The sequence below is a fragment of the Scyliorhinus canicula genome, chromosome 20, assembly GCF_902713615.1.
Source record: "Scyliorhinus canicula chromosome 20, sScyCan1.1, whole genome shotgun sequence".
Taxonomy (NCBI): Eukaryota; Metazoa; Chordata; class Chondrichthyes; order Carcharhiniformes; family Scyliorhinidae; genus Scyliorhinus; species Scyliorhinus canicula.
Window position 1 is genome coordinate 18,488,120 of NC_052165.1, and position 21,142 is coordinate 18,509,261.

General features: G+C 48.4%; 1 protein-coding gene across 1 annotated transcript in view; it reads left to right on the forward strand.

The window, feature by feature from the left end:
- The window catches only part of otogl (otogelin-like), a 200,793-nt gene that overhangs the window by 113,651 nt on the left and 66,000 nt on the right, over positions 1-21,142 (forward strand). Inside the window, exons 33-36 of the mRNA XM_038781368.1 lie at positions 1,876-2,032; positions 3,370-3,396; positions 4,697-4,864; positions 7,639-7,917. Of these exons, the coding sequence (XP_038637296.1) occupies positions 1,876-2,032; positions 3,370-3,396; positions 4,697-4,864; positions 7,639-7,917 (631 nt within the window). The remainder of the gene's footprint in view (positions 1-1,875; positions 2,033-3,369; positions 3,397-4,696; positions 4,865-7,638; positions 7,918-21,142) is intronic.

Consider the following 21,142-nt stretch of genomic DNA (forward strand, 5'->3'; position numbering starts at 1 on the left):
CAGCAGTGCCAGAGCACCATCCTGCCCAAAGGGAATGCAGCTAGGGGTCTCCGATCCCCGTGGAGACCCCCACGAGTGCTCTTCTGTCTGGTCACCATTTGTGAGGACCAGTGTTGAACAGCACTCACCTGAGGTCTCCAAAGCAAAAGGGATGAATCCCAGAGTCAGGCACCCCGCGAAGCTACGCATTAGAGTGGGGCTTACTGCCTCGCTCTAATATGCAGATTTGCCAAAAATTGATCCCATCCACAATGGGCGGGATTTAAATTGTAATGTCGTGCGAGGTCTCTTTCACACACACAGCGTTGGATTGTCATTGTGTATATCTAAGGCAGAGATAGATTTTTGATTGATAAGGGGTTCCTGGGTTAGGCTGAGTAGGCAGAAAAGTAGGGTTAAGGCCACAGTCAGATTAATCATGATCGTATTAAATGGTGGAGCAGGCTCGATGGATCAATTGCCCACTACTTCTGCTACTTCTTCTGATTTTATGCCCTTAAGGTTCTGGCCAATGATGATCCCTAGAATGTTGATGAAGGGGAATTTAGCGATGCTGAATGTCAAGGGAGTTATTACTTGAATTTTACATTTCTTACTATTCAAATGACCTTACTTTCAGAATTTGGAATAAGGCTAAGCCAAGAACAATGGGTGGATTAGCCCCGCTGCATTTCTGACTGTACGGCAATGGGTCTGCCATTTCTTGACAATATGCTGTTGAGATGAAATTGTAATGCATTGCAATCCACAGCTCTAACCCATATGATATACTAAGCACCTTATCATTATTACTATTTAAATATGACCAAGCAACATTTATATTGCATTCAAATCGTTTGTTGTCTAGCTTTGTAAAATAGTGTAGTGATCCAATATCCCCTAGATGGCAGTCCTGTGCCACAAAAACAGTACTGCAATTTGGAAAAATATTTTTCTCCATGTGCTAAATACAACACAACATGCACGGAAAACTGTGTGTTGCCACAGCAACTCAGACACTTTGGGAGCCGGATGGCTCAGTTGGCGGACATCCAGTGAGGATCAGATTAGTGTCAACAGCATGGGGCTTCAATCGCCATCCTAGGTGAAGGTTTTAGTGCTGTGGGTTGGACCTGTCTTTGGGCAGAGAACTGAAGAAGTAAATACAAATTAAACTAAGTCATGATGTGTGCAGCTCCAATGACACTAAAGAGGCTGGGCACCATCCAGGACAAAGCAGCTCGCTTCATTGGCATCCCTTCCACAAACAATCAATCCCTCCACCACCAACGCACAGTGGGAACCATCTACAAGGGGCACTGCAGGAAATCACCAAAGCTCCTTTGGCAGCATCTTCCAAACCCACAATCTGTACCTTCTAGAAGAACAAGAGCCCCTGGGAACGTCACCTGGAGGTTCCCCTCCAAGTCACTCGCTATCCTGACTTGGAAATATATCGCCGTTCCTTCACTGCCACTGGGTCAAAATCGTGGAACGCCCTCCCTAACAGCACTGTGGCTGTACCTACACCACATGAACTGAAGCGGTTCAAGAGAACAGCTCACCTCCACCTTCTCGAGGCCAATTAGGGATGGGCAGTAAATGCTGGCCTAACTAGCGACACCCACATCCTGTAAATAAACAAACAAAAATAAACAAAATAAAGTTCATGTCATATTTTAAACTGGATTTTTCTGGATATTAGCTGTATTTAAAGAACTTGAAGAAAAAGCCACACTTTGGGCTTCTGCGATATGTGTCCGATAATGGGCTGCGACTAATTATAATGAAATCACTTGTTATATAGAGTTCACTTTTACTCCATAATTGGTGCAGGATATCAATTAATGACGTTAGTTGTTTGTGAAAATAATGAAGGTTTCTGGTTTTCTCCAGGTCGACGTTACCTGGTTTTATAAGAATTGTCTTACAGACACGTGTAACTGTAACCGGGGTGGCGACTGTGAATGTTTTTGTACCAGTGTTGCAGCTTACTCTCACACATGCTGTCAGAAAGGAGTACCAATTAATTGGCGATCACCTAGCGTTTGCCGTGAGTATTATCGGATGCACGTTTTGCATATGGTGCATGAGTAACGTTACACAAGAAAATGTGCTTTAAAACATTGGAGTATAGCAAAAGAAAAAAATCAGCCATTAGCTATCTAGCATTTCATAAGTAGAAGGGTCTACTGAATATGAAACCTATTAAATGGGATGAATGATTGGTATTACCTTAACCAGCAGTCAATCATTTACTGGGTTATTAACAGCATTAGAATAATGTTGATCAGTCAGTTCTTAAAAGAAAACGATAATTATCTCAATACATATGGTGAAGGTAATTGGAATGACAATAATAATTATTAGAATAGGAACAATGTGCAGGGGTATGGGGAACTGGCAGGTTGCTCATTTGAAGAGCCGGTGCAAATAATATGGGTCAAATAACCTCTTCTGCACCATAACAAAGAAAAATAAGGTAGCGCTGTTGTACAAGTTACTTTTTGAGAGATCATGTATTTATCTACCTTTCTTTAATTCCTGGGATTAGGGAATGAAGTGAATATTTCTCTTCACTTGGGAGAAATAAAAAGTGCAATAATTCAGCAAGCATGGCCTGGAAGAAAAGCATTCATGGGATTTTGTCCAAATACATGCTCAAAATAGAATCATAGAATCCCTAAAGTGCAGAAGGAGGCCATTCAGCCCATCAAGTCTGCACAGACCCTCCAAAAGAGCACCCTACCTAGGACCACTCCCCTGTCCTATCCCCGCAACCCCACCTAGCCTTTGGACACTAAGGGCCAATTTACCATGGCCAATCCTCCGAACAGTCCCATTTTTGGATTGTGGGAGGAAACTGGAGCACCCGGAAGAAGCCTACGCAGACATAGGGAGAAAGCGCAAACTCCAAGGCTGGAATTGAACCCAAAACCCTAACACTGTGAGGCAGCAGTACTAACCACTGTGCCAACATGTACAAAATTCAAGTTACTTTATAATAATTCTTCACATAAATCCCACAGTCCAAAGATTTCTATTGCGCTGCACTTTCGTTTGCATTGATTTCATATATTTATTTGTCTACTTTTTTTTCAAGTTATCTGTCATGAAATTCAAAGTAAAATCAGTGATCATGTGATTAGAAATTGTTCCAGGGCACAGCTTTCAACAAAAATCTGAATCCTTGACTCATGATCTCAAGAAAATGGCTTTTGGTAGATGGAGGTAATATTAATCTTTAATAGAATTCATCCATTAGGAAATGTTGATTGTTAACTTTAACAGAAAAGAAGAGTCAGACGGATTTAAAGGGATATAAACATCTAATTGCAACGTGTATTTTGAAATAGTTTTAACTTACCCTGCATTCTTAATATCTTTCAGCTTTTGACTGTGAATATTACAATCGAGGTATGTATTGCTTTTATGCTTCTATTAAATACAACTAGGAACTTTATTGCTTCAAATAATTTATCATTTGCCGTTATGTGTTTTAACAGTCTTACATACAGCACCCATTTGTTCCTGCAACATTCTTTCTTCAGCAGTGTGCAGTTCTGCTCTTGTGTTGGTGCAATATTATCAGATGGTGGGGGTAGGAGACAGTGCCTTACTTTTTCTGGTATTATGCTCCTTGGCTTGGGGTAGGAAAATAGAACAAATTTCACACTCTTAGGTTCTGAATCCATTTGCTTGCAGGTCGGAGACAAGAAGAGCCATATGGACTTGAAATGTTGGGCGCAATCCAACGGACATAAAGTCCGCATAATGGCCCATTTAGCGGGTTTTTTCTTGGCACCGGCAGCACCGAGAAACATCACGCTATTCAATGGCACTTTGCCATATTGTTTACCTTGGGGAGTCTCCACCGAGGCCACGCTTAGAGGGACGGCTCAGCAGCAGGAAAGGTTCCTCACAGATCGGGGCGCCATTTTGGAAGGCTGCAACAATCTCTTTCCCCTCCCCTTTCAGTCCCCCCACCCTCCTCTTCCCATTTTTGACCTCCCTTCACCTCCCCTCAATCTTGGGGAGCCCCCAGGAAACCACCCTCACTCCCCCCACCCCCTCCCCCCCCTCTACCTGGAAAGACCACCTGAGCCTGCCCCAATGGCAGCACCGACCTGCCACCTGGGCACTCTGGCATTGGCAGATGGCACTGCCAGGTTGCCAGATTGGCAGTGCCAAGGTGCTATGGTACCAGAGGGAGAGCCAGGGTGCCACCCTGCCCTGTTCCTGAGCACTCGGGGGTCTCCAATGGCCTGGGAGATCTCCTCAGGTGCCCCTGTGGCTGGTCCACATTTGTTTGGGCCAGTACTAAACCCCGACCTGGCGAGGTCTCCCAGGTGTGGCTGTCGAGCCCTGGGTGGCAGGTGAATCTGGCAAACATATATTTAAAAAATAATTATGCTGATCTGAATCACGCCAAGTGTGGGTGAGATCCAGATTGTGACGTCTCGCGAGATTCCTTTAAATCTCATGAGACATTTTGACCATTGCAAATCTCGCAAAAGGCCTCTCGCGAGGTTTAACGGCCTCGTCCTAACACCAAGTTGGGGACGACAAGGCTGCTGAATCGCGCACAGTATCTCTCTCCACAGATATTGCCAGACCTGCTGAGCTCTTCCAGCATTTTCAGGTTTTATTTTCTTACAGGTCGCCGTCCATAACAAAATGATGATGGAAAATGACAAATTACTCTTCCATATTTCAGATCTTGGAGAAGGACCATTTATGTTAATTAACTACTTGTGCAATGATACTGTGATTGCAAACAACAAGATCACTGGAGACATTGTACCTTTCCAAATAAACAGTGCTGGACAGGATATTTTAATGAATTTCATGATTGCACCTGGACTGTACAATACAAAACAATCAAGTAAGCATTAAGTAATTTAATTGCATCTTGACTTAAAAACATATGCATGTTTATATATATATATATATATATATACATACAAGCATAGCATATATATCCATAGAAATATTCTGCTAGATGGAGTCATTTTTATTTTGAGTCATGGCTGAAGGGTGACTAAGGTTGGGAACTGAATATCCAAGGGTATGCTATATTTAGAAAGGACAGAAAAAAAGGGAAAGGTTGTGGGTGGTGTTGTTAGTTAAGGATGAAATTAGTGCAATAGTGCAAGGTGATATAGGCTTAGAAAATCTAGATGTAGAGTCAGTCTGGGAACTAAGATGCAACAAGTGGTGGAAAACATTGGTGGAAGTTGTCTATGTCTCCAAAGAGTAGTGGTAAGGTAGGGAACAGCATTAAGCAGGAAATTAGGGATGCATGTAACAAGGGTGCTGCTGAAATCATGGATGACTTTAATCTACATTTAGATTGGGCAAATAAAATTAGCAACAATACTGTGGTTGATGAATTCCTGGCATGTGTACAAGATTTTTTTTTAGATTAGTATGATGAGGAACCAACTAGAGAACAGGCTATCCTTGATTTGGTATTATGCAGTGAGAAGGGGCTAATTAATAAACCTATTGTGCAGAGTCCTTTTGGGAACAATGACCATGCCATGATAGAATTCTCCATTAGGATGGAAAGTGAAGTAGTCCAATCTGAAACTAGGGTCCTAAATCTAAACAAAGAGAAGTACAAATTATGGGGTGTGAGTTGGCCAAGATAGATTAGGGAACTCCATTAAAAGACATAACGGTGGATAGGCAATGGCTAATATTTAAAGAACAAATGCATGCATTGCAACAGTTATATATTTCTTTCAGGTACAAAACACAAGAAAAATGGTTCAACCACGGCTTACAAAAGAAATGAAGGCTAATATTAGGAGGAGCCATATAAAGTTGCTAAAAAAAAGTAGCAAGCCTGAGGATTGGGAGCAGTTTAGAATTCAGCAAAGGAAGACAAAGAGATTGATTAATAGCGGAAAATAGAACATGAGACTAAACTGCAAGGAATATAAAAACGATTTGCACAAGCTCCTATAAGTATATAAAAAGAAAAAGATTAGTGAAGACAAATGTCCCTTACAGCCCGAAACAGGAGCATTTCTAATAGAGAACAAGGAAATGGCAGAGCTATTAAACAACGACTTTAGTTCTGTCTTCACAGAGGAAGACACAAATAACTTCCTGGAAGTGCTCAAGAATTAAGGCTCTGTGAGACGGAGGAATTGAAGGAAATTAGCATTACTAGAAAAATAGTGTTGGAGAAATTAATGGAACTGAAAGCTGATAAATCTCCAGGGGTTGATAATGTATATCCCAGGGTACTAAAGGAGGCGGTCATAATGATAATGATGCGGTCTTCCAAAACTCTGCAGGTTCCAAAATAGTCCTGGCACATTAGAGAGTGACAAATGTAACTCCACTATTTGAAAAAGGAGGGAGAAACAGGGAATTATAGACCGGTTAGCCAAACATCATAATAGGGAAAATGGTAGAGTTTATTATGAAAGAGAAATCATGTCCTTTGAGGCAGCGCCGAGAACGACACCACTAATTAACGGAATTTTTCTGGTTTCCTTTGGCCTCGGTGAGGATCACCTTGCCAAGGCCACACTTACATCATTTCCTGCGCTGGCGAGCTCTGCCCGCCGGTGCAGGAAGACTATTCGCGGATCGGGACACCATTATTAAATGCCACCCCAATCTTTCGACCCCCTCAGCATCCCACCATTATACCCAGCTTATGGGTCTTCGAGTGCCCCCTCACCCCATCTCTCAAGGGCAAGGCACCCCTGCACCCAATCCCGGGCACTGGCACCTTGGCACTGTCAGCCTTGCACCATGGCAGTTCCCCTGGAACCTTGGCATTGCCATCTGGCATATGTGGCACAACCAGGCTGGCAGTGTCCAGGTGCCCTGTGTCAGCAGGATGCAAGGGTACCACTCTGCCCAGAGCCTGACTGCCCAGGGGTCTGTAATGGCCTGGGAGACCCCCCCAAAGTGGTTATTCCTGGCCCATGTTTATGGATACTAGTGCTAAACGGTGCCATGGCAAGTTCTCCCAGGCGAGGCCGTTGGAACACAAGCCCTAGGAGAATCTGACACAAACATATTTCAATGAGCCTAAATGATTCATAAGCATGTGTTTAGTATATGCAATATTTTTCAATCGGCCCCATCAAAATGAGATATTTTCAGTTACTTAGTTATATTAACTGTGTACATACACAATAAGATACTCAATTGTTAATCATACTTTATGAACAAAATATATCCATCTATAGGGCAGCACGGTAGCATGGTGGTTAGCATAAATGCTTCACAGCTCCAGGGTCCCAGGTTCGATTCCCAGCTGGGTCACTGTCTGTGCGGAGTCTGCACGTCCTCCCCGTGTGTGCGTGGGTTTCCTCCGGGTGCTCCGGTTTCCTCCCACAGTCCAAAGATGTGCGGGTTAGGTGGATTGGCCGTGCTAAATTGCCCGTAGTGTCCTAAAAAGTAAGGTTAGGGGGGGGGGGGGGGTTGTTGGGTTACGGGTATAGGGTGGATACGTGGGTTTGAGTAGGTTGATCATCGCTCGGCACAACATAGAGGGCCGAAGGGCCTGTTCTGTGCTGTACTGTTCTATGTTCTATATAATGTTTTTATATGCCACGTTGTAAAATTATGTGAGAAATGGTCAATTAAAGTAAGCCACAAATTGATTTGTATATTTTTCTGACGTTTCAGAATTGCCAGTTGTTTCCCTTGAGTGTGCAGATAGACCAAATTACTTCATACACATCGGTGAAAACGATAACCTTCGTTTAGAGCAATGGAAAGACAATCAACTTTTCCAGAAAGACGCTTCATTCATTCATCACCAAAGCAACTGGATCCCAGGCTACAGTACCTTTGAATCGTACAGCAGGAAGGGATTTTTTATTACACTGACACCATCAGCTGTTAAAGTAGCTCAATATGACTATTCTGAATCATTTAAACTTTCAAGCAGCTTTGGAATCGAAGGTGAGTGACTAAAGTTGTATAAAACTCACTGATGCTGCTGCCAATTCGCACTGGAGATGCCAATAATGTTGCTGTTTTTAACTGGATACTGATATGACAGTTATTAATGATAATGTTGCTTTTCAGAGTCGGCAGGTATCAAATTATACCACCAGAAGGTTTTACCAGATATCGATCAAAGACCCACAAACCAGTTAGTTAGTTCAAGTTCAATTATACTTTATTCACAAACAAGAATTACTTTGACATGCAACATAAAACACTATAAGCTAAATTACACCTAACACTACAACAACATGTACTTAACTTCAGGCACCCGGCTTTATGCAGAGGAACAAGGTCTTTGTTCGGATCTTGCGTGGCTGGGTCTGGAGAAGTGACTTCGTTTCTGCTGGGCTCATCCGTCTGGTAGCAATCGTTGGTCTTGAACTAGTCTGCTGGTCGTGATGCTACACTTGGTTTTAGTCGTAGGTCGGGCCTAAGAGACCGAGCGCCGGGGCCAAGAGAGATTGAATACATGGCAGTGTCTCTGTTTCTCCTTCTGGGGTTACGCGCTCTTTTGGGCGGTCCTTAGCTTTGGACACAATAATTTGGCAGGCTTCGATTACTGCCTTTGATTTTGGCCAATAAAGGGGCGGGTGCCTTGATGGCGGGGCGTGTCCTGAGCGATCATTGGCCTTGGCTTTTTGGGCTCCCTGAGCAAAGTGAGTGATGCCGATGAGTCTGTTTCTGTATCTGTTACCTGAGTACAGTTCTTTTGTTCTGGGGAAATGGGCCTTTAGAATGCAAAGTAGCTGGGGGTTTCAATCACGTCTAGTTATCTGAGTTGCCAATATACATAAGCTCTGAGTGTCCTGGGTTGACCATATTTCCCATGATCCTTTGCAGATGGCCATATTTCCCAGGATCCTTTGTAAGTGTCCATCCAGAGGGCTACAATGCTGACTTAAGACTATTTTTACTAGTCTAATGGAATAGCTGTGGTTGTGGCAGACACTCTGAAGTTTTTTGGAACATTTTTTGCAGCCAAATGTTTTCAGGGAATGATAGGAATGGAATCTTTCTCTCTATGAAGCTTGGGTATTAGGACCATTTATGGGTCCTGACCCTGATGATGTCCGAGTCCTGCCTGTCTGTGTGATCGTTTCAGAGGGGGGGGGGGGGCAATTAACCGGCTGCCTTTGGAAACCCCATCCAATTAAGAATGGCAGAGGGCTCTACAGGTGAGGAAACCAGAGTTTCCGAGGCTGTGGATGACCGGGGTCCGAGCGGGAGAGGTGGGCACTGCTGCTGTAGGTGGGAGACAGGATGACCAAATTATTGTACTTCATGTACCACAGCGAGAATTCAGCTAGAGGCATCCATTTTTCCTTCAGTCCATGGCCACTGTTCTGCATTCAAAGAGATCTAGAGCAACTTGACCTTTGTCTGCCAGTTACAGTTGGAAAATACAAGCTGGACAATGGACCTCATCAGCCAGCTTATATCTGGAGTCTGCAATGGAGTAAGGGAATATCAAATTCACTAACAGGCCATCCTGAAACTTAGCAATCAAGCTCTGTCAACAGCCAGTACAGTGCTGGTTTACTCATGCTATATCTAACAATGTGCGTTTACATGGTAATTGTGGTCCTTAAATAGACAACTAAATGCCACTTAAATGCCTCAATCCGTTTCTCCTCAATCTTTTGTCCATCTGGGGAAGGTGGGCAACTGACAAGCAGCCTGTCAGCTGCCACTGCACAGGTTGCTGGTGATTAGGAAGGGCTTTACTTACTTAGGAAGACCCACCCTCACAAGAGCAAGTGGAGTTGGAAAATTTTAAGAAATCAGAGTCCAGTTCTCAAGAGCTTCTGGACCATTCTTGATTAATATTTGTGTCATCTCTTGACCACCAACTGGGCATGTCTGATGATCATGATCGATTTCTTTGAAAGTAGGATTTACACAAATGCATCTCAGCATCTCAACAAAGTGATTTTATCTCAACCAGATCTTGAGTGTCACAAAACTCCAACATGATTGAGTGAGAAATTCATAAAATCCCTACAGTGTGGAAGGAGTCCATTCGGCCCATCGGGTATGCACCGATCCTTCAATGAGCACTCCACCCTTGTCCACTGCCCCATTCACACCTTCCTATCCGTGTAACCCCATAACCTAACCTGCACATCCCTGGGCACTAAGGGGCAATTTATCATGGTCAATCCACCTAACCCACAGTTCTGAAAATCTTTGGCTCATTAAATACATTTTCCTTTCCCCCTTTGCTGTCTTTTAAAACCACCTAGAATCTCTACAGTGCAGAAGGTGGCCAATTGGCCCATGAGGTCTGCACTAGCCCTCTGAAAGAGTCCATGCTGCAACCCTGTCCCCGTAACCCAGCAACCACACCTAACCTTTTTGGACGCTAAGGGGCAATTCAGCATGGTCAATCCATCTAATCTGCACATATTTGGACTGTGAGGAAATCGGAGCAAGGGAAACCCACGCAGACACGGGGAGAAAGTGCAAACTCCACACAGTGACCCAAAGCCGGAATTGAACCCGGGTCCTTGGCGCTGTGATGCAGCAGTGCTAACCACTGTGCCACTGTTGAAACATATATTTCTTTTTTTTTAAATAATTTTTATTGAAAGAGTTTTTCCATACAAACATTTACCCCTACTAATTTTTAAATTATTTACAACACAATCCCTCTAGGCAAATGTCCCTCCCTCGCCCGCCCTCTCGCGCGCACCAGTCCCCCCCCCCCCCCCCCCCCCCCCCCCAGGCAACCTTAACAAACAAGGCAGCCTACAGTTTCAGACATGCGCAGCGAGCAGACTTGCCCGCGTTACAGTCGTGCATGTCCCCCCACGGCCCTTGCTGCCCCCCCCTCCCCCCCTCCCTCCCTCCCCTCCCCCCCTCCCCCCCCTCCCCCCCCCCTCCCTCCCTCCCCCCCCTCCCCCCCCCTCCCCCCCCTCCCCCCCCCCTCCCTCCCTCCCCCCCCCTCCCTCCCTCCCCCCCCCCTCCCCCCCCCCCCCGGGTTGCTGCTGCCACGACCCCGAACGTCTATCTCTGATCTAAAAAGTCAAGGAAAGGTTGCCACCGCCTGGAGAATCCCTGTACCGACCCTCTCAGGGCGAATTTGATCCTTTCTAGCTGAATATAGCTAGCCATATCGTTAATCCAAGTTTCAACGCTTGGAGGCCTCGCGTCCTTCCATTGAATTAATATCCTTCGTCGAGCCACTAGGGACGCAAAGGCCAGTATTCCGGCCTCCCTAGCCTCCTGTACCCCCGGTTCTACCCCGACCCCAAAGATCGCAAGCCCCCATCCTGGTTTGACCCTGGACCCCACCACCTTCGACACCGTCCTTGCCACCCCCTTCCAGAACCCTTCCAGCACCGGACATGCCCAGAACATATGCACATGGTTCGCTGGGCTTCCCAGACATCTGACACACCTGTCCTCACCCCCAAAGAACCGGCTCATCCTTGTCCCCGTCATGTGAGCTCTATGCAGCACCTTAAATTGAATGAGGCTCAGCCTCGCACACGAGGAGGAAGAATTGACCTTCTCCAGTGCATCCGCCCACGTCCCGTCTTCTATCTGCTCTCCCAGCTCCCCTTACCACTTGGCTTTCAGCTCCTCCCCTGATGCTGCTTCCGCCTCCTGCATTATCTTGTAGATGTCTGATATCTTCCCCCCTCCGACCCAGACCCCCGAGAGCACCCTATCACTCGCCCCCTTACTGAGGAGCAGGGGAAACCCCTCCACCTGCCGCCTAGCAAATGCCTTCACTTGTAAATATCTGAACATGTTTCCCGGGGGGAGCTCAAACTTCTCCTCCAGCCCTCCCAGGCTCGCAAACCTCCCCTCTATAAACAGGTCCTTCAGCTGCCGTATGCCCACCCTGTACCAGCTCTGAAATCCCCCGTCGATGTTCCCCGGGATGAATCTATGGTTCCCTCTTATTGGCGCCGCCAACAGACCTCCCGTTTCCCCCCTATGTCGCCTCCACTGCCCCCATATCTTGAGGGTGGCCGCCACCACCGGGCTCGTGGTGTACCTCGTGGGGGGGAGCGGCCATGGTGCCGTTACTAGGGCCCCCAGGCTTGTGTTGCCACAGGACGCCCTCTCCATTCGTTTCCAAGCTGCCCCCTCCCCTTCCATCATCCACTTGCGCACCATTGACACATTTGCCGCCCAGTAGTACCCCGAAAGATTGGGTAGTGCCAGCCCTCCACTGTCCCTACTCCGCTCCAAAAAGACCCTCCTCACCCTTGGGGTGCCATGCGCCCACACGTAGCTCATGATGCTACTCGTCACCTTTTTGAAGAAGGCCCTAGGGAGGAAGATGGGCAAGCACTGAAATAAAAACAAGAACCTTGGGAGGACCGTCATTTTGATTGACTGCACCCTCCCCGCCAGCGACAACGGTACCATGTCCCACCTCTTAAATTCCTCCTCCATCTGTTCCACCAGCCTGGAAAAGTTCAACTTGTGGAGGGTCCCCCAGTTCCTTGCCACCTGCACCCCTAAGTACCTAAAGCTCTTTCCTGCTCGCTTGAAGGGGAGACTCCCAATACCCTCTCCCTGGTCCCCCGGGTGTATCACAAAAACCTCGCTTTTGCCCAAATTTAGTTTGTACCCCGAAAAGTCCCCAAACTCTGCTAATAGTTCCATTATCTCCGGCATTCCCCCTTCTGGGTCTGCCACGTACAGCAGTAGATCATCCGCATACAGCGATACTCGATGTTCCTCCCCTCCCCTAGTCAGTCCTCTCCACCCCCCTGAACCCCTCAGTGCCATCGCCAACGGTTCAATCGCCAGTGCGAAAAGTAGGGGGGATAGGGGACATCCCTGCCTGGTCCCTCGGTGGAGCCCGAAATACTCCGACCTCCTCCCGTTTGTCACTACACTCGCCGTCGGGGCCGAGTAGAGCAACTTCACCCACTTAATAAACCCTTCCCCAAACCCAAACCGTTCCAACGTCTCCCACAGGTACTCCCACTCCACCCTATCGAATGCCTTCTCCGCGTCCAGCGCTACCACTATCTCAGCCTCCCCCTCCACTGCCGGCATCATAATTACATTCAGCAATCTCCGCACGTTCGTGTTGAGCTGCCGCCCCTTCACGAACCCCGTCTGGTCCTCATGGATTACCCCTGGCACACAATCCTCTATTCTAGCTGCCAGGATCTTTGCCAGCAACTTGGCATCCACGTTCAGAAGCGAGATAGGCCTGTAGGACCCGCACTGCACGGGGTCTTTATCCCGCTTCAATATCAGGGAGATCAGAGCCTGCGACATTGTCGGGGGCAGAACCCCCCCCTCTCGTGCCTCATTAAAGGCTCGTACCAGTACCGGTCCCACCAAGTCCACATTTTTCTTATAGAATTCCACCGGGAACCCATCTGGCCCCGGCGCCTTCCCCGCTTGCATCTGACCTATTCCCTTGACTAGCTCCTCTAGCCCTATTGGCGCCCCCAGCCCTTCTACCAGCCCCTCCTGGACCCTTGGGAACCTCAATTTGTTTAGGAAGTCCTCCATTCCCCCTCTCCTCGTCGGCGGCTCAGACCGATACAACTCCTTGTAAAAATCCCTGAAGACCCCGTTCACTTCTTGCCCCTTCTGCACTACCTTCCCGCCCCTCTCCTTCACTCCCCCAATCTCCCTAGCCGCATCTCGTTTGCGAAGCTGGTGTGCCAGCATCCTGCTCGCCTTTTCCCCATACTCATAGACCGCGCCCTGTGCCCTTCTCCACTGCGTCTCTGCCTTCCTGGTGGTCAGCAGGTCGAACTTGACCTGCAGGCTGCGCCGTTCTCCCAGCAGCCCCTCCTCTGGTGCCTCCGCATATCTCCTATCCACTTCCAATAGCTCCCCCACCAGCCTCTCCCTCTCCTGCCTCTCCTTTCTTTCTCTGTGCGCCCTTATGGAGATCAGCTCTCCCCTGATCACTGCCTTCAGGGCCTCCCAGACCATCCCCACCTGCACCTCACCCGTGTGATTCAAGTCCAGATAGCTCTCAATGCTCTTTCGGACCCTTTTACACACCTCGTCGTCCGCTAACAGCCCCACATCCAGCCGCCACAGCGGGCGCTGGTCCCGCGCCTCCCCCATTTCCACATCCACCCAATGTGGTGCATGATCAGAGATCGCAATGGCCGAGTACTCAGCTTCCCGTACCCTCGGGATCAGCCCCCTGCTCAACACGAAGAAATCGATTCTGGAGTACACTCTATGGACGTGGGAGAAAAAGGAATACTCCCTCGCCCTCGGCCTACCAAACCTCCATGGGTCTACTCCTCCCATCTGCTCCATGTACCCCCTCAGCACTTCTGCCGCTGCCGGCCTCCTATTGGTCCTTGAGCTCGATCTGTCTAGCCCGGGGTCCAGCACTGTGTTAAAGTCCCCCCCCATGATCAAGCCCCCTGCCTCCAGTCCCGGAATGAGGCCCAATAGGCGCCTCATAAAACCCGCGTTATCCCAGTTCGGGGCATATACGTTGACCATCACCACTTTCTCCCCCTGCAGCTTACCCTTCACCATCACATACCTACCCTCCTTATCCGCCACCACCTCCTCCGCCACGAACGACACCCTCTTTCCCACCAGAATCGCCACCCCCCGGTTCTTTGCATCCAATCCAGAGTGGAACACCTGTCCCACCCACCCCCTTCTCAGGCGAACCTGGTCCACTACCTTCAAATGGGTCTCCTGTAACATTGCTACATCAGCCTTCAGTCCCTTCAGGTGTGAGAATACCCTTGATCTCTTGACCGGCCCATTCAGCCCCCTCACGTTCCAAGTGATCAGCCGGGTCGCGGGACAACCCGCCCCCTTCCCCTGCCGATTAGCCATGTCCTGTTCCCTGCTCGCCCCGGGTCGACCCTCCCCTTCTGACCCGCTCCCCATGGCGATGTCCCCCTCCCCCACCTCTCCAGTCCTCCACTTCCCGTTTCTGGTCTTTTCAGCAGCAACCCGGTGTCCCTCCCTAACCCCCCCCCCCCCCCCCCCCCCCAGGCTAGGACCCCTCCTAGCCGCGATGTACCCTCCATCGTACTCCCGTAAGTCAGCTGGTTCACGCTGACCCGGCTGCTCCTGCCACACTCCGACTCCCCCCGGCTCGGGGGGGGGGGGGGGGGGGCCTCCCCCCCCTTGCCACTCCTCCCTGGCCCCGCTCCAGCGCGGGAAAGGTCGCCATTGCTAGCCACGCCCCGCACTCCTCCCCTCCCCCCTCCTCTGCCCCGCGCGCGGGAAAACAGAGGAAAGCCCGCGCTTTCGCCCTGCCACACCCCACCCCGCCATCTTCAGTTCCACCCCCGTCCCCGTCCATGCCTGTAAAGAACCCCCCCTAGGAGCCCATATCCCCGATCTGCTCTCCCCCCCGTCCCGCCTCCCCAACTTAACATTATAAATAACAGATAAATAACAAATAACATTGTACTTAACAGTCGCCCTCTACCAAACAGCATAAATAACCATAAATAACCATGAATAACCACAATAACAATAACTAAGGGAAGTTGGCAAAGGGGGAAAAAACATCAGAAGAAAAACCACAGCAAGAGTTCAAAATCCAAACAAAGAATTCAGCTGAAAGTACCCGAGCGGCTACGGCCGCCAAGTATCCCCTGGGTCTAATTCGAGTCCAGTTTCTCTTCCTGTACAAAGGCCCACGCCTCCTCTGGGGACTCAAAATAGTGGTGTTGGTTCCTGTAGGTGACCCACAAGCGCGCTGGCTGCAGCATTCCGAACCTGATCCGTTTTGCATGTAGCACCGCCTTCGTCCGGTTGTACCGGGCCCGCCGCTTTGCCACCTCCGCACTCCAGTCCTGGTAGACCCTCACCGTCGAATTCTCCCACTTGCTGCTCCTTTCCCTCTTGGCCCACTCCAGCACTCTCTCACGGTCGCTGAGTCGCTGGAACCGCACCAGCACCGCCCTCGGGGGCTCATTTGCTCTTGGCCTCCTAGCCATGACCCTGTAGGCCTCTTCCAGCTCCAGGGGCGAAGGGACGGCCCCTGCCCCCATCAGGGAGCTCAGCATTTCTGCTACATATCCCGGGAGGTCGGACCCCTCCAGGCCTTCTGCCAGGCCCAAGATCCTCAGGTTCTTCCGCCTCATTCGGGTATCCAGCTCCTCAAAACGGCTCTGCCATTTCAGGTGGAGTGCCTCGTGCACCTCTACCTTTCCCACGAGGACCGTGGCCTCCTCCTCCCTCGCAGTCATCTCCTGTTGCAGCTCCCGAATCGACGCCTCTTGGGTCGCCTGGGCTCCCATCAGCCTGGTGGTCGTCGCATTCATTGACTCCAAGAGCTCCATTTTCAGCTCCGTAAAGAAGCGCAGGAGAGCGGCCTGCTGCTCCTCCGCCCATTTCCTCCATTCCTCGGGTGCACCACCGGCCGCCATTTTGGTCTTCTTCCCCCGCTTTTTTTTGGGAGCTGCTGTTGCTTTCTTTACCATCCCACTCCGGGTACCGACCATAAAGTTGGTCTGGTTCTCTTCATGGAGCCTTCCCCCACCGGGATTTGTCCTTACAGCGCCGTTGGGGCCCTCCAATCGGCCCGAAAACACCTTTGTAGCAGGAGCAGCCAAACGTGCGACTTAGCTGGTCATAGCCGCAACCGGAAGTCGAAACATATATTTCTAATAGACAAAATACTATATATTCAATTAAAATTTACCATACTACATTTTATTCAGTTCTGTGGACTATAGAGCAATCATATCAAATACATCGTCTATTCAATTAAAATTTACCATACTACATCTTATTCAGTTGTGTGGACTATAGAGCAATCTTATCAAATGCATCGTAAGAGTTTTCTAACAAAATGTGTGAATTGAATCTGGAAAATTACTTCAGGAAGATATAATTGCACACCAGTAGTGGTTTATGAAGTGGTAACATAAAACCATCCAAACCACAGTAAACTACTGTATCAACTTGTTCTTTCTAAACATGTTCATTTACATTTTTCCTTTGAAAAGTAATCTATAATACATTACTGTATTCCAAATGCGTAGTGTGCGGATGCTTAGTATCGCAATGTTAGCTATTTGATTATTTTGACCAGCACTTCAGAGTATTTTGCAAAATTCCTGTTATGTTTTCCTCATGATAATGGATAAGATGTGGAATACATATTAAATTATGGGCGGGATTTGCCTCCTGTGCTCTGCAGTGGTGGAGGGCAGCTCGCAAGTGGCTGGTGGCGGGGTAGTCTGGCCCAGCAGTTGTCAACAGGGTTTCCTGATGAACGCCCCTGAGCACCATGAAACCCACGGCGGGAGTGTACAGTCGGCCAGACCATAAGATCTCACCAGCGTGAACGACCAGAAAATTCAGATTCTTCAATATTGGGCCCAAGTGTTCGCGCCGTCGTGAACGCCATCGTGTTTCATGACGGCGCGAAACGGGCATGGGAATGATCGATTCTGTCCCCCACAGAGGGCCAGCATGGCACTCAAGCGGTTCACGCCGCTCTAACCTCCGTGCCAACCCACGCATGCGCAGTTGGGCTGCGGCAACCTGCGCATGCGCGGGGTACTTCCGCGCGCCGGCCCCGACTCAACATGGCGTCGGTGTTCTGGGGCCGGCCGCGCCGGAGAGTAGGCCGTGGGGGCGGGGGGCTGGGGAAGGCTGGCCGGCCCGCCGACTGGTGGGCCCCGATTGCGGGCCAGACCCCATCGGACCCCTGCCCCGCCAGTGAAGGATCGCTTTTCCCCGCCCCACAGGCCGCCCCCCCGGCCCTTCACGCAGAGTTCCCGCTGGCAGCGACCAGGGGTGAACGGCGTCGGCGGGACTCTGTCGTATCCGCGCGGCCGCTAGGCCCATTCGGGCCGGAGAATTGATGGCAACCACCAAGTCCAGCAGCTGGCGCTGTGCCAACTGCGACGGCGCAAATGGCGCTGATTCTCCATCCCGGCGTGGGGCTCGGGGAATCGCCCCCAAAAAGTCTGCCTTAATTTTAATGCCCAAATTACATTTGTTTTTAAATTTCCTAGATTTTTAAAAAATGTGTTCCTCGATTGTAAGTTGACCCAGCCCTGAACACTGGACTGGCTCACAGCAGATTCACTCTTTGCAAAAAATGGATTTCATGAGAGAAACAAATAAAATTACCTGAAGTAGTTGTCATCCGGGCTTAACTACTAGTAAAGGTTAAAATTCCAGATCATGACATTTCTTTTACTTGACCTTGGATGCCATAGACATTCCTAACATTCTGAATGATGCAATGGGTTTTGACGAGCGAGGTTTTATTTGTCGTTTGCCATTGAAAGAAAACACAAATTAATATGCACACCATTCAGAGCAGCCACTTTATTCCATCTCTGTGGAGAAAGAGGCAGACTGCAGAGGTCCTTACCAATGTTCTCCATTGGGCAACCCAAACTATCAGCATTTAGTTCCACACGAGGTATAGTAAAGATTGTGAAGCAAGTACTGGCCTTAACATACGGTAATGGGTGGCGCCATATAAAATATAATGTGCATCCTTACTGTGGAGCTTTAATTGGGCTACGGGCTGTGTGTATTTTCTATGGTACAATAGCAACTAAATAATCCTGAAGTGCTGGAATGTAATAGGAGATGCCTCACAAGTCCGAGATATAATGCTGAAACCAAAGCTGCTCAAACGGAGCCAGCCAGAAACTATCGGAACAATGCTCTGTTCAAGGCTGTTTTGCTACATAGATTTAGCCCTTGAATTTTACTCATGACCCTCTGCATATAAAGAGTCAGTTAATACTCTGAAGGGGGAAAGGTTGTGCTGTTCGCGGAAGTTGCCTGTAACCGTATCTTCTAACTGGCACAGCTGTCTACATAGTGGGATAAGGAAAATATTTCAGTGTCTCTGTTTGTGAAAGTGGTTATTTCACAGAAATAAAATCACACAGCGCTTGGTTTGCCGAACAACCTTATTTTGTGAACCTTCTCAGCTTTTGCTTCTGATGCCCACGCCATCACACTTCCAAAATCGAGGCGTACATTTTGGTCAAATATATTTGCTCATCATTAGGTCAGATTAGAATTTGGACAGGCAGCTGTCTTTAGCTCTTAATTGTGCAATTCAATTCGGTTTTTCATTCTAGATTATTTTAAACTGCTGTTTAAATGCCTTCATTTATGAACATAGGAACCAGAGAAGGCCATTCAGCCCCTCGAACCTGTCCCGCTGTTCAATGAGATCATGGCTGATATGTGGTCTAACTCCATGGGCGCGATTCTCCCAGAGGGAGACTAAGTGCCGACGCCGGAGTGAAACCCAGAGTGTTTCACTCCGGCGTCGGAGGTCGCTCCTCGCCCCCTATTCTCCCCCCGCCCGTTGCGCGAATCACGGGCGCTGGGCCTTGACGGGGGGGAGAATCGTGGGGGGGTGCCAGGCCGGTGTGGCGTGAAACATGGCCCATATACCTGCCTTTGGCCCCATAATCCCTTTAAACCTTTGCAAAACAAAAATCTATCGTTCCAATGGATTTCACACACATGTAGTTTTCGTTTGTATCCTAATGCACAGCAATATATCGATAGGGGGTGTTAACATTTTACCAATACAGGTTGGATTCAAAAATTAAACATGAATTCCCATGTGTTACAACAACTGTGTGGCAACAGAAATTCTAATGGCTGTTTCCATGGTGTTACGTTACCTCTGCTTTTGCCCTTCTGCTGGTCCTTGTGTTACTGACAATAAAAAATGTTCTTAAGGTCATTTGCAGGCAGATTTAATTCCTGCCCACGAACAGCTGAAGGAACAAATACATTTAGATTATTCAGTCCTTTTTCATTTGTGACACAGTAAGCCCTTGAGAATTGCAGCAACATTCTTCTGCAGTATCAAAATTGCAAATTCAGATTTTCTTGTTTATTTTGATGTTGAAATCAACAGATGCACATCTGAAGGGGCTGAGATACTGGTGGGGGGCAGTCCTGCTGACAGAAGCGACAATACCAACCAGGCATAGAGCAAGACTGTACAGGACTCTGGATGGTTGGCGAGGAGGCACAGAGCTGTGTGGGGGAAAGCTTCCCAAAGCATTCCCGCTGCCAGGCCTCTTCGGCAACATCGTGAAGAGCAAAGACTAGCTCATCCACAGAGCAAAGTGGGCAGATTCCCAGATTCTTGGTATGTTGTATGCCAGTGACTTTCTTGGAGTGAAGAGGATGATCATATTGAAAGGGCTATGGTTCAAGGGGGGGGTTCCTGGTTGTAAAAGCTGTCCCAATGACCCTGACATACAATCTCTGGGGTCTGCCTGGTTGGCCCGGCGCAAAAACAAACATAGCTTCAAAATGGAGGTGCCCTCTTGTTCATCTTGCAGTCAGCAGGGGCCATTTCTCTCAGTGGTGTTATCGTGATTCCAGAGCTACTGACCCTCCGATTGAGCTGGCCGTACGAAGAGCCTTAACTTGACGATGGGCCAGGCGTATTCTGGTAATTGGCTCCTGCCTTGAAGATTGCTGGAGAAGGGGAAAATTCTCGCTGGCCTGGAATCTGAGTTCCAATGTGGGACTTGGTGTGTGCCAGGAAAATCTCGGCCATTATGTTAGAACTCAGGCAGCCAGCAGATGAAGGAAAGAAGTGCAGCCTAATCTTTATATAATTACAAGCCTTACAGAGAGACATTGTGCATCTCCAATCTAATAATTACAGTGATAAAAGCGAAAAGTGTCGTTTTGTGAGGGCCACAGAGAATCCAGTACTAGTTTGTGTAGTCAAACTGAAAGTAACTTTATTTACAGCAATATGTACAAAGTACCAGCAGTTGACTACTGTTTTCCTCTCTAGCCGGTACCACACTGGCCAGCTCTTGTTTGTACAGCTGCATTTCTAATGATTGCCCCCCTCATTGCAGGGAGCTCATATTCCTCAAAGAACATGGGGTAACCAATTGTCCCCAGCCAACAGGATCTGGGCAGGTTGGGCAAACTCACAAGGCTGGGAACAAGTCCTGTGCAGAGAAACAATTAACCTTTTGAGTCCAAGATGACTTTTTGAGAATTCAGCAATTATAGTTTCAGCTTGCTTCTATATATACATGAGCACAGGTGAATCCCGAGTTAATGCGCACGACTTGTATACAATTAAATGTTATCCTTGGCTCATGCATCCATTGTCTTGCACAGTAGGAATGCTCCTCTTTTATTCTATTCATTTGTAATTAAAGGAGTTCAGGCAATGCTTCCTATTCTCACTCTCACACTGTTATTTCCCAGGATCTGCAAA